The sequence below is a fragment of the Lithobates pipiens genome, unplaced genomic scaffold (genome assembly GCF_037356315.1).
Source record: "Lithobates pipiens isolate NorthernLeopardFrog02 unplaced genomic scaffold, aLitPip1_a1.2 Scaffold_16, whole genome shotgun sequence".
Lineage (NCBI taxonomy): Eukaryota > Metazoa > Chordata > Amphibia > Anura > Ranidae > Lithobates > Lithobates pipiens.
Genome location: NW_027507748.1, coordinates 450,290,964 through 450,305,335, shown reverse-complemented (window position 1 = coordinate 450,305,335; position 14,372 = coordinate 450,290,964). Strand labels below are relative to the sequence as shown.

Genomic DNA, 14,372 nt, shown 5'->3' with positions numbered 1-14,372 from the left:
TAGGGACCAAAACAGCACAGTGTACATAGTGGGATGGCGTGGAACAGGAAATATACTGCACAAACTCACTACCTTTGCAGGAAAGAACAGAAAGAGCATAAATGTAATGTTTTTTTTCCCTTCTGATTCCATTCTGTGTTTATTTAAGTACAGAATGGGATAGTGTGGGAAAAGGAATGTACAGTTCAGAATGATGATGGATTAAGAATAATGTGGACCAGAACATGCACAGCACACAGTACAGCAGTGTATAATAGGAAATGTGCAGCACAGTGTACATATTGAGGTGGTTTAGAAAAGGGAAATAGGATTTGAATAGGGTTTGTCCATAACAGTAGTGGTAAGAGTACACCTGTTCTTCCCACAGCCCAACCCTCTTTACACTGTGTGATATATCAGCTACAGGGTGATCAACAACCTATAGGGCTGCGTCTAGGACCACTGTACTCTACATTATATACATAATATACATTGTATATATTATATACACTGGAAAGATATAGCGCAGTGGTTCTCAACCCTGTCCTCAAGTACCCCCAACAGGCCATGTTATGGGAATTTCTCTTAGATAAAATAACTGTCCAAAATGCTTTAATTTAAAGCACCCGTGCAAAATAAAGGAAAACCTGCAAACATAGCCTATTGGGAGTACTTGAGGACAGGGTTGAGAACCACTGATATAGTGCACAGCACTGAGTCTTAGCACTAACTAATTAACCCTGGTGTGAGGTCTGGCAGAGTCAATGTCAGTAGAAGCCACTTCAAACAGGTGGTGCTGCAGTCTATTTTAATGTAACTATGCTACAAGCTGCTGGCAGTCAGCAGAAGCTGGCCATTTTAATACAAGAGAGGGCCGACTCAGGGGGCACATGCAAATCTTCCTCACAGGTCATGTCTGTCCCTGAAATTAGACCTACTACACATATATATTTTATGATGTTACATGCATGCAAAGTGTAAACATGACGCTTATTAAAGTGGTGTTCCACCCTAGAAAAAAAAATAAAAATCATGACTGTGCCTAAAAAAAAAAAAAAAAAAAAAAAAGGAAAATTTTTTTTTTACTCACCTCTAAATGGCTGTTGCTAGGGGGTCCCTTGTAGTCTGCCTCCTTCAGTTCCTGGGCTCTTGATGTCACTTCCCCTTGGCACAGGAAGTGCTCAGCTCTGCCCTCTGCCTCTTGTCAATCATCTGGGACACGTGACAGGTCCCAGATGATTGCACAGCCAATCACGGCGTGTGGTGCCGCTCGCGCATGCGCAGTGGGTGCCCAGTTGTGAAGCCAGAGCCGGGCGCCCACAGTTACAATGTCGGCGCCGCTGAACGGAGGGGGAGATGAGTGGGACTTCGATCCCATGCATTGCTGGACCCTGGGACAGATAAGTGTCTGATTATTAAAAGTCAGCAGCTGCAGTATTTGTAGCTGCTGACTTTTTGTTTTTTATTTTAAATGGGAACCCCTCTTTAATTACATATTTTTTACCTCTCACAGATCAGCCCATGCTACGGTCTCTCACCTTTCAACCTTTCTCACCTTTCAATTAAAAAGTTTAAATTTTACAGTCAGACTGGTCATCACTGGTCAAAAGGAGACTAAGAAAATGATTCCATCTGCCTTCTCAGCCCCCCCCCCGGGATTTCGGGGTGACCGGACCAAACAAAATGCTTGTGACGGGGGAGGGAGAGGGAGATTTTTCTTCCTTATTCCTGAACACTGCGGAGGAAGTACAAACTTTTGCAGCCCTTTTATAAAGTCCCAAGGGAACTCCAGAAACTTCCAGCAATTCCCATTGGACCATTTTGGATCCCTTTCAAATTACACTTAATGGAACAGTGCCTCAAACCATTTCACCTAAGGCCGCGTACACACGGGCGGACTGTATGGCCTACTTAGTCCGTCGAAACACATTTCAGCGGACAGTCCGCTCGTGTGTGGGCTTCAGCGGACTTTTTCAGCGTGCAGTCTGGCGTACTAAGTATTTCGGATTTTTCGAAATACTGTCCGTCATACTTTGGTTTCAGCAGACAATCCGCTCGTCAGTAGGCTAGTTCGACGGACTAAGAATGGCGCATGCTCAGAAAGGATTTACACGGCGAAAGGTTGCATTGCTGTGTATTGGACTTCCTATTTCTAGTCCCGTCGTACGTGCTGTACACGTCATCGCGCAAGCTTTCGACGGACTGTTTGTGCATCCGTGTGTGGTCAAGTCCGTTCATTCGAAAGTAGGACGGACTGTCCGTCGGATTGTATGACGGACTAAGTAGGCCATACAATCCGCCCGTGTGTACGCGGCTTAACAAAACCTTACAAATCAGCCCATCAAACAGGGCTGGGTGGCTGCCGTCCCAAGAAAGTGGGCCCAAAGCATGTACCCCTTTATCATTATCCCATATGGCACCTCTAAGCCTAGGCATAGTCAGCTCAGTTACTGCTTTTTATGAAAAAAAGTTTTTTTTTTCACATTAAGAGTAGTCCACTTTAAGATACAGAATGCAAGCTGAAAAATAAATTAATTAGTCCTAGGTTTGCAGCACACAGAGTGAACATTTTAGTGGATTCATATCCACTTTTGATAAAAAAATAAAAATATCCAGCTTTAAATTGAATATTTTGTTATAATTACAGGTAATTAAGCTGTATGTCTTTGGATGCCATGAGAACAATTTACAATGAAAATAACAAGCTCATAGCAAGACATCTTAAATGAATGCAATTTTTAAACATGACTCATGCAAGCTTTTATGTTGCTTAAAGAAAGAAACAAACAAGGTAAAACATTACTTTAATAAATTATCAGTTATGGAACTGTGCTCATACTTTTAAAATAAATGGTGTTATTCACAATGGCATACCCTCTAAGTGGTATAAGTTGTATGCTGATGAGCTTGCCCTAACTGTGATCTATATGCACAATTTCATGAACAGAGACCCTCCATGATTCCATGTACCAGGCTCATGTAGTTCTTATACAGAGGTCAGAGAAAGATCCCTTGTGTTGTGGCATTTACCAGCCACTCTCATTGCTAAATATGGATCTGAAGATCCTCGCCAAAGTTCTGGCAATTCTCCTTTATTGGGTTGTTAGAAATTTGGTGGACTTTAATCAAATGGGTTTTATCCCATAGAAATCCACTGATATTGATATAAGGAGGCTTTTTACTAATATTCAGGCTTCTCATCTGAATTTGAGCATCAGGGTGATAGTGGTGCTCGATATAGAAAAAGCATTTGATTTAGTAGACTAGCACTACATGCTTGGGGTTCTGTAGAAAATGGTATCTCCTTTTAAAACGGATTGCCCTCTCATATAAATGACCTTAGGCAGCCTTTAAAACTGGGAATATTGTATCTTCTCCTTCTTGTTTAGGAGAGGTACTTGCTAGGGCCTCTATAACCTACGAAATGTACACAATAGAACCCATTGCTCTACCTCTTGTACCATTCCCCAAATTAAAGAACATGCTTTGATCCCAAACCTCTCTTTGAAATCTACAATGAAATCTACGTTGACAACCTTAGATGAGTACTTGGTCTTCTCAGGCCCCCAAATTAATTGGAGCAAGTTTCAAATACTCCCTCCCATACCACCTGTGGACCAAGAGTAGTTGCTGTTTCTCAAGTGGGTAACTAAATAAAAATATAGATGATAAATAGCATACCAGATTTTAAATAAAAAATTTTGAATATCCTTCAACTCTTGAAATCCAGGTTTGATGCTTGGAAATCCTTGGCCCTATCTTTCACTGGAAAGATAAACTTAATGAAAATTAAGTTACTTCCCGTTTTATTTATATGTACTTAGGAATGTCCCAGTCTGGATTCCACTTTCCCTTTTTAAACATCTGGAGTTTAATGTCATCCTTCCTGTGGAGTAACGGGGCACCAATGCCCTGTACACACGTTCGGACATTCCGATGACAAAATCCGTCTGATTTTTTCTGATGGATTTTGGCCCAAACTTGTCTTGCATACAAACTGTCACACAAAGTTGTCAGAAAATCAGATCGTTCAGAACGAGGTGATGTACAACACATACAATGGGACTATAAAGAGGCCAGTAACCAATAGCTTTTGTCTCGTAATTTATTCTGAGCATGCGTGGCACTTTGTGCGTGGGAATTGTCTACACGCGATCGGAATTTAAACGATTGGATTTTGTTGTCAGAAAATTTTAGATCCAGATCTCAAATTTTGTGTGTCGGAAATTCTGACGGAAAAAGTCAGATGGAGTCCACACACGATTGGAATTTCCGACAACACAGTCCGATCGCACATTTTCCATCGGAAAGTCCAACTGTGTGTACAGGTCATTAGCCTTAGCTTAATTACTTTGGGACAGTCTTTGAATCTGCGAGGTTTAGCACTTCTGAACTTCAATATTTTTTAGCTGGGCAACTGTTACATGTACATGACTGGCTTACATTAAGAAATAATGCATCAGTTGGGAAGGAGGCTGCAGTCTTAGGTTCATATGAAGCATACAGTCTCTTCTTTACAGAGGTTGTTCCCAATACCTCTTCATCCATACCATACTGGCTACCACCAGGGCATGGAATAAAATTAGGGTGCTTCCATTAGTTAACACAAATCACTGGTCTCAGCATACCCTCTGTGGAACAATTCAAATATTCACCACTTCCTTCAAATTATAGAGCCAGCTGTGCATCTAGTGGAGTTAAGGTTTTGAGTGATTTGTTTCTGAATGACAATTTCCCTTCATTTGATAAATTTAAATCTAAATAATTATCCTTGCTAACTGGTACCCAGTTCATTATATTCAATTATGCCACACTTGTACCTCTAGTCTCACTGCATTATTCATCTACAAGCTTGGAATCTTTGCGAGATGAGGCATTGGCATTGGCATGAGGTTTTGCAACAACCCATCTCACGTGACTTAAATAAATGCAGGGATATATGGACCCTGAACCAGCCAACCTTAGATAATGATGACTGGAATGATTGTTGGTATTATCCGTTTAGTCAATTGATCTCAGCCACTGATAGACTTGTGTGATTTGAAATTTTCCATCGCCTCAAACCACCTCACCCAGCTAGGCTGGGAAAATCCTCTACTGACCATTCTTGCGCACATTGGCAATGTTCCAGTTTACATGCAGACTTCACTCATATTCTAAGGATATTTCATCTCCATTTTTGATGTAACCACTATTTGAGTACCCCAGGATCATGGGTTCTGCTTGTTGGGTCTTGTGGAACCCTTAGTTCCAAAAAGGGTGATCAGAACATTTTCTTGGTATACTGCTATAATATGCCAGGAAGGTAATTCTTCTAAACTGGAAATCTCCTTCACCACCGACCATAAATAACTGAAAAACATTGGTGAATTCTGTTCTTCCTCTGTACAAGACTACTTACAGTAGTAGAGAATGTCCCTCTAAATTTGAAAAAGTCTGGTTCACATAGCTAGAGAACTCGGAAACAGCATCTTAGGCCTGAGGACATCCTAAATCATATAAAATGGACTGAGGCCCTAACCTCTGCTTTATTTTAGCTTGTTAAGTTGATCTACCTTCTAAATATGGGACATATCCTCTGCTGTTGTGCAGCTTTAAAACTTTTTTTGGCCTTATCTGTACTATTTGAGTAGTAGGCCTGAGCTAAAGTATGTTGTTGATTTTTGTAGGTCTTAGCCCTTGTACACACGGTCGGACATTCTGACAGAAAATGTCCGATCGGACCGTGTTGTCGGATAATCCAACCATATCTGAGCTTCATCTGACTTTTTCAGTCGGAATGTCTAACCAACAAAGTTTGAGAGCTGGATATAAAAATTTTCCGACAGCATGATCCGATCGGACTTTGTCCGATCGTTTGTAGAGAATTCCGATCGGACAAAGTGCCACGCATTCTCAAATCAAATTCCTAGACCAAAGCTATTGGCTACTAGCCTGAACGTAGTCCTGTCATAACTAAATTACGTTACCTCGTTCTGAGTGATCGGATTTTCTGATAACTTTGTCCGACCGTGTGTATGCAACACCAGTTTCGGACAAAATCCGACGGATTTTGTTGTTGGAATGTCCGACCATGTGTACAAGGGCTTAGATAAAGGTCTCTATCCTTTTACCTTTTTTTAATGATACATCTGACTGTTTATTAGGTGTGGAGCACAATCTGCTTTATGTTGTCACTACTGGTGCATTTGTGCACTGTTTTCTATTTTTTTTCTTTTAATCTTTCTAAAAAATTCAAGAAGACAGAATTTATAAAAAACAAATGCATTATTTACTAAATAATATAATCTATGCCTATACATGCTTATTTAACCACCTGATGACTGCTATGAGCAAATCTACATATTAGGAAAACACTCATAAAACTAGAAAAAAACTAGAAACTCCAATGGTCTTATGTTGGACTTTTTTGAGCTACCAAGGATTGCTAGATCATTCTCTGGCTGCAGCCTAGGGCCTGGTGAATGACCATGGAGCCAAGGTACAACCTTAATTTTCCTTCTGTAAACCAGGTGGATAGCAAATTTGGTCAAGACTGTGCACCTACCTGTCATTGAAGACAGATGTTACATCAACTTATGTCATTACTGACAATGCAAATTAGCAGCTTCTCTATGCCTACTATAATTCTTATCAATGTCAATTGAACGATGTCTGGGCCAAAGCTGCTACTTTGCCTAAGTGCTCCAATTAGCATTAACCCATTGGGTCATGATCTTTGGATAGCCTCAAAATTTCTTAATCTAAGTAGAAAAAATAAAAGGGAACTATAGTGATCTTAGTTTCATTTTACTTTGATATACAGTGCTTAGCATAAATGAGTACACCCCAACAGATTTGTCAGAAAACCTTTACTTTCCTTTCAGAATCAACATTTTCTATGGGACACTATACTACAAAATACTTCCACAAATGTGGGCCAATGATTGCAACCAAAATTTGTTAATTTGCAAACACAAAAAAGTATTTTTCCTAACAAATTCATTCAAGATCATGTTGCAACAATGAATACACCCCAATAGAATAGAAAATAAATCAAATAGAATATAACAGAATAGAAACAAATAGAACAGAATAAAAATAATAGAATAAAATAGAAAGAATATAACCATGTTCTGAAATTCTAATAGAAAATAATATAATACAAAAGAATAGAATAAAAAATAGAATAAAATAGAATAGAAAGAATGTAGCCATTTCCCAAAATTAAAATAGAGTCAGTTTGAATAGAATAGAAAATAATTATTTTATAATAGAATAGAAAATAACAGAATAGTATAGAAAAAACACAACAGAATAGAATAGAAAGAATCTAACCATAGTTACATAGTAGGCAAGGTTGAAAAAGGACACAAGTCCATCAAGTCCAACGTGTTTGTGTGATTTTATGTTAATATTATATTGTATATCCCTGTATGTTGTGGTGGTTCAGGTGCTTATCTAATAGTTTTTTGAAATTATCGATGCTCCCGCTGAGACCACCGCCTGTGGAAGGGAATTCCACATCCTTACTGCTCTTAGAGTAAAGAACCCTCTATGCAGTTTAAGGTTAAACCGCTTTGCTTCTAATTTTAGTGAATGGCTGAAACGTTTTATCCCTATTGTGGGGTCACCAGTGTGGTTTTTGTACATTGAAATCATATCCCTTCTCAACCATCTCTTCTCCAGAGAGAAGAAGTTCAGTGCTCGTAATCTTTCCTCATAACTAATATCCTCCAGACTCTTTATTAGCTTTGTTGCCCTTCTCTGGACTCTGTCCAGTTCCAGCACATCCTTCCTGATGACTGGTGCATATCTTCCAATTCTGATCTGTTCTTTTATATTCTATTAAAATTTTAATTGATTCTATTTGAATTTTTGGAAATGGTTTTATTCTTTCTACTCTATTCCATTCTATTGTTTTTTTTATTCTAATCTTTTTCTATTTGTTTCTTTTATTCTATTCTATTATTTTCTATTCTAGTCTATTATTTTCTATCCCGAATTCGAATTTCGAAAGGTAGTGCTATTCGTTCTATTCTATTCTGTTGTTTTTTTTTTCTATACTATTCTGTTATTTTCTATTCTAATCTATTCTATTCAAATTTGAATTGATTCTATTTGAATTTTGGGAAATGGTTATATTCTTTCCATTATTATCCTTTTTTTTTAAAGTTCTATTCCATTATAGTCTATTCAATTTTTTCTATTCTATTCTTTTCTTAGGTATTGAAATTTATTCTATTTGAAATTCTAATTTTAGAAGATGGTTATATTCTTTCCATTTTATTCTATTCTTTTTTATTCTATTTTCTATTTCTTTATTTTTTGATTCTATTTTATTCTCTTTGGAAATTGGAAAACAAATTGAAACTATTAAAATTCGAAAACTATTCAAATCGATTTGAATTCGAATTTCATCCCAATTTTTTTTTCGATATTTCGGATTCGTTTCAATTTAGTTAGAAAAGTTGGATATATCCGGATTTCCGAAAACTGAAAATACGTCAGAATATGTAATTGACACATTTTTTTTTTTTTTTGTTGAGCTGCACTTTTTTGGTTATAATTTATTCATTGATGTGGGAACACGACAGTGGAGAGCAGCAACAACACATATATATCACACTAATATGCATACAGTATATATTTGGTTGGCACAGGTTTTTTCTGTTTAGTACATACAAAATAGTAGACGTAGTAATTTTTGTTGTGGGGTGTATTAATTTTTGATTCATAGTTATGCATCAACTAATTTGGGTAAAACTGAAGACTTTGTAATCTAAGTTATATTACTAATCTTACTTTCATGTAATGTAGCTAAACAAATGTTTTATAAAAAACTCAGTTTTGTAAAAAGTTTGGGAAATTGTTCTAATGTTTTTTGAGATATTGAATAAAATCTTACCTTTCAAAAGGGGTGTACTCATTTATGCTGAATACTGTATATATTTATATACAATTTAGTATATGGCAATGTGCCTTTGTCTAAAAGAAACCTTATGTTGGACCCTCAAAACTGTAAGGGAGTTAGGCCCCTTTCACACATACGGACTGTTCGTCCATTTTTCATCCTTTGATGGATTAAAAACGGACATTAATTCATTCCTATGGAAAAACGGATTACCACGGATGATCATCTATGTTTTCATCCGCCTCCGTCCACCTCCGTTTTTTTGAACGGATGAAAACTCTATTTTTCATCTGTCAAAAAAATGGATCAGAGGAAAAATGAATGTTAACTTCAGACCCCAGAAGGATTTGCCCCCTTCCTGATCAGAGCACTTTTTGTGATTTGACACTGCGTCACTTTAGCTGAAAATTGCGCGGTCGTGCGACAATGTACCCAAACAAAATTTACGTCCTTTTTTTCACACAAATAGAGATTTGTTTTGGTGGTATTTGATCACCTCTGCGGTTTTTATTATTTGCACTAAAAACAAAAAGAGAGCGACAATTTTGAAAAAAAAAACAATATTTTTTACTTTTTGCTATAATAAATACCCTCAAAAAATATATAAAAAAGTCAAATTTCTTTCTCAGTTTAGGCCAATATGTATTGTTCTTCATACTTTAAAAAATCGCAATAAGCATACATTGATTGGTTTGCACAAAAGTTATAGTGTCTACAAAATAAGGGATAGATTTATGGCATTTCTATCATTAATTGTTTTTTTTTTTTGATCTGCGATTTTTATCTGGACTACAATATTATGGTGGACAGATGGAACACTTTTGACACCATTTTGGGACCAATGAGATTTATACAGCGATCAGAGCTACAAATAGCCACTGATTACTGTATAAATGACACTGGCAGGGAAGGGGTTAAACACTAGGGGGCGATCAAGGGCTTAAGTGTGTTCCCTGGATGTGTTCTAACTGTATGGGGGATGGTCTCATTACAACATTACAGAGATCACTGCTCCCAATGACAGGGAGCAGTAGATCCCTATCATGTTTCTAAACAGAACAGGGAAATGCCTTGTTTACATCTGTTTGCATCTCCCCATTCTGCCTCTCCTCGCCACAATCGTGGGCCTCTGGTGAAAACTACCCGCTAGGCGTGGAATTCAAAGGAACGTACAGGTACGCCCTTTTGCCTGCCTGTGCCATTCTGCCGACGCAAATCGGCATGTGGCGGTCGGCAAGTGGTTAACTAACAAATGGTCAGTTTTTCATCCGTTTTTGCATTGGCAGTGGATGTAAAAAAAAAACTGATGAAAAACGTATGAACTCAACCGATGAAAAACGGATGAACTGACCTGATAAAAAATGAATGAACTGAACTAATGAAATGAATGGTCCGTATGTGCGCAAGGACCCTTAATGCGATGATGATTCATTCAAGATTTTTAACCCCTTCCCGCCGAGCGTACGCAGATGTGCGTACTCGGGTTTCCGGGGGGTATACCGGGATGATGCCCGCACCTGCAGGCATCATCCCGGTACCGTTTTTTTCAGCAGGCGATTGGCTATCCAGGCATAACAACCGATGTGGCTAAAAGCCGCTCGGCTGTTATGCCGGAGGAGCGGAGGGGACGTCCCCCCTCCCGCCGCCTCCCGCCCCTGTTACTGGTGCTCCCGCTCGATCGAGAGCACTGATTCAAATTCCGCTGCCTCCGGCTGCTGGGGAGAAACTGGAACTAAGCCGTAGTCGGCTTCGTTCCAGTCTCCTCATCGTAAACACGGAAGCGACGTCATGACGTCACTTCCCGTTTACTCGGATGCCAATGGCGCCGGTTTAAAAAAAATATCCGGTATTTAGAATCGCCGTTTTCAGCGATCTGAATACATTGAATTGTAAAGGAGGGGTGGGAGGTCTTTTAGACCCCCGATCCCTCCATAAAGAGTACCTGTCACCACCTATTACTGTCACAAGGGATGTTTACATTCCTGTGACAGCAGTAAAAGTGATACATTTTTTTTTTTTTAAACAATTTAGTCATTTTAAAATAAATAAAAACATTTTTTAAAGGGCCCGCCGTCCCCGCGAGCTCGCAAAGAAAAACGCATACGGAAGTCGCGCCCGCGTATGTAAACGGTGTTCAAATCACACATGTGAGGTATCGCCGCGATCGTCAGAGCGAGAGCAATAATTCTAGCACTAGACCTTCTCTGTAATGCTAACCTGGTAACTGTAAAAAAAATTTAAAGCGTCGCCTATTGAAATTTTTAGGTACCGTACTTTGTCGTCAAACCACAAGTGCGCGCAATTATAAAGTGTGACATGTTTGGTATCCATTTACTCGGCGTAACATTATCTTTCACATTACGCAAAAAAATTGGGCTAATTTTACTGGGTTTTTTTTATTCATGAAAGTGTCCCTTTTCCCAAAAAGTTGCGTTTAAAACACCGTTTGCGCAAATACTGTGTGACATAAAATATTGCAACAATCGCCGTTTTATTCTCTAGAGTCTCTGCTAAAAAAATATATATAATGTTTGGGGGTTCCAAGTAATTTTCTAGCAAAAAATATGGATTTTAACTTGTAAACACCAAATTCCAAAAATAGGCTTAGTCATGAAAGGGTTAAACAAGTGGCTAATTAAGGCAGGGGCGTACCTAAAGCATTTGGCACCCAGGGCGGATCCTATATCTGGCACCCCCCATCAGAGTCCGCACAGTCCCTCTTACATCAGATTCTGTACAGAGCCCCTCTTACATCAGAGTCTGCACAGAGACTCCCTTACATCAGAAACCACAGAGCCCCCTTAAACCCTTACATCAGAGTCCTCACAGAGCCCCCCCTTACATAAAAGTCTGCACAGAGCACCCCTTACATCAGAGTCCGCACAGTCCCCCTTACATCAGAGTCTGCACAGAGCCCCCTTACATCAAAAACCACAGAGCCCCCCTAAACCCTTACATCAGAGTCCTCACAGAGCCCCCCTTAGATCAGAATCCACACAGAGCCCCCTTTACATCAGAGTTAACAGAGCCCCCTACATCAGAGTCTGCACAAAGCCCCCTTACATCAGAGTCCACAGAGCCTTTACATCAGAGTGCACACAGTCCCCCTTACATCAGAGTCCGCAAAGAGCCCCTCTTACATCAAAGTCAACACGGCCCCCCTTACATCAGAGTTTGCACACACCCCTTGGACTCTAATGTAAAGGGGGACCCTGATTTAAGGGGGGTCTGATGTAAAGGGGAACCCTGATTTAAGGGGGAATGCAGTGGACTCTGGTGTAAAGGGGAACTCTGATGTAAGGGGGGTCTCTGCTCACCAAAGCCCCTCTTGCATCAGAGTCTACAGAAACCCCTTAAATTAGTTTTATACAGCGGGAGGCAGGAGAGAGAGTGAGCTTACTCACCCCAGGATGGAGGCTCAGGCACAGGCTGTCTGCAGATTTTCTCTTCTGGGTTCAATCTTCCCATGCACACATGCCTGGGGAGTGTGGGCAGGGCAGACCTAGGAGGAGAGGGGCGGAAGGAGGAGCAGCAGATGAACTCTCTCTCTTCTCACGTCTGTGCAGAGACAGGAGGGGGTGAGGGAACTGTCAGCATGGGCTCTGAGGCTGAGCTATGTGTGGGAGAGACACATAGCTCAGCCCTGCAGCCATCAACCTAATTCTTAGTCCTGCCAGAGGAGACACAGGCATGGCCATGCAGTGGCAGGTGAGAAGCAGCCGCGACCTGTGGTAACCCTGTTCAGGCCACTCAACTCCCGCTGTGTGGCCTGGTCATCAACAGGCCAAGGAGCGGGCAGCCCTAGCCTACTGGAAAAATTCTGGTCTGCCCTATGGCCAGTCTGAGTCTGGGCGCTGGCCTGATGCCCCCCCCCAATGTGTGGCACCCAGTGGTGGATCGCCCCCTTCGTTGGTAGGCCACTGACTTTAAGCCCAGCAGAAAGCTAAAATGGCTAAATATATAAAAGGAGAATGGAGCTACTTCTGCTGGCTGAAAGAAGAATGCATTATATCAACATGCAATATTTTAGAATGAAATCTGAAATGTAGTGAAAAAAATATTTTTAGGGAAAAAGCACCAGGGATATAACTTACCTTTAACCACTTGCTTACTGGGCACCTAAACCCCCCTCCTGCCCAGACCAATTTTCAGCTTTTAACGCTGTCACTCTTTGAATGACAATTGTACCCAAATGACAATTTTATCATTTTTTTCCCCCACAAATAGAGCTTTCTTTTGGAGGTGTGGTTTATCACCTCTGTGTTTTTTATTTTTTGTTAAAAAAATTAAAAAAGACTGAATAAAAAAAAAAAAAAACATTTTATATTTTGTTAATATCAATACATTTTGCAAGGTAATTTTTCTCCTCCATTGATGTACGTTGATGAGGCTAAACTGATGCCCACTAATAAAGAGAGATATACACCACTGCTCAAAGGCAGACCGTGGATAATTGCTCCAGGTGAAGGGATCCGGGTGCGAGCCACAGCATGCAGATAATGTGGATAATGACAGAACTCTGGACGGCCGCACTCCAATGCTAAAACGATGATTTATTCAAATATTTAGGACACAGCAAATGACATCACAGCGAAAGATGCTAACAGCTGACGTGTTTCGCACTAAGGCTAGTTATGCATAAGCACTAGCTGCGATGTCACTTGCTGTGTCCTAAATATTATTTGAATAAAGCATTGTTTTAGCATTGGAGTGCGACCATCCAGAGTTCTGTCATTATCCACATTATCTTGATGGCCACTAGTAGGCGGCACTGATGAGGTTGCACTGGTGGGCACTGAGATGTGGCACTGATTGGTGGCACTAATGGATGACACTGAAGGGCATTGATAGGTGGCACTGAAGGGCACTAAAAGGTGGCACTGATAGGTGTCACTGATGGGTGGCAGTGATGGGCACTGATCGGTACTGGTGGGCGACACTTATAAGCAGCACTGCTAGGTGGCACTGATTAGCACCACTGGTGGGCATTGATAGGTGGCACTTATGGGCATTGATTGGTGGCACTGATGTACTGGTGGGCACTGAATAGTGGGCACTGTGGGCACCGATTAGTGGGCACTGTGGGCACATATGAGGCAGCTTCTCCTCTCCCTGCTCAGGACCAATGTCCCTCCAACAGAAGCCGGTGAGCTGTCAGCGTGAGAAGAAAAAAAAAAAGATTACCAATCCTCTGTTTACATCACATGATCAGCTGTCATTGGCTGACAGCTGATCACGTGGTAAGGGGTCGGGATCGACCCCTCACTCAGATCTGTGATCACAGCATGTGCCACGTGCGCCCTGCAGGGGGGGGGGGGCGTGGTCAGCTTGCAAAGGGAAGGACGTCTATTGACTCCCTCCCGGCAAAGCAGATCTGCTCTGTAGCTGTCATCCGGCTATAGCGCGGATCTGAAGTATTTAATGAAGTGCATCCTACTTTGTGCAGGCTGATGATTTCTATAGAAATCCTCCCTTCACTGGTGTTTGTCCTCTTCACAGC

The 14,372-nt window shown here is 40.6% G+C and overlaps 1 protein-coding gene across 2 annotated transcripts in view; it reads left to right on the top strand.

Moving 5' to 3' along the window:
* OCA2 (OCA2 melanosomal transmembrane protein) overlaps nucleotides 1-14,372 on the top strand; it is a 561,190-nt gene that overhangs the window by 17,495 nt on the left and 529,323 nt on the right. Inside the window, exon 2 of one of the 2 annotated variants that reach the window (XM_077482777.1) lies at nucleotides 2,627-2,770. The exons of the other annotated variant lie outside the window; for it this stretch is intronic. Within the exon in view, the coding sequence (XP_077338903.1) occupies nucleotides 2,705-2,770 (66 nt within the window). The 5' untranslated portion in view covers nucleotides 2,627-2,704. The remainder of the gene's footprint in view (nucleotides 1-2,626; nucleotides 2,771-14,372) is intronic. 2 annotated transcript variants of the gene reach the window in all.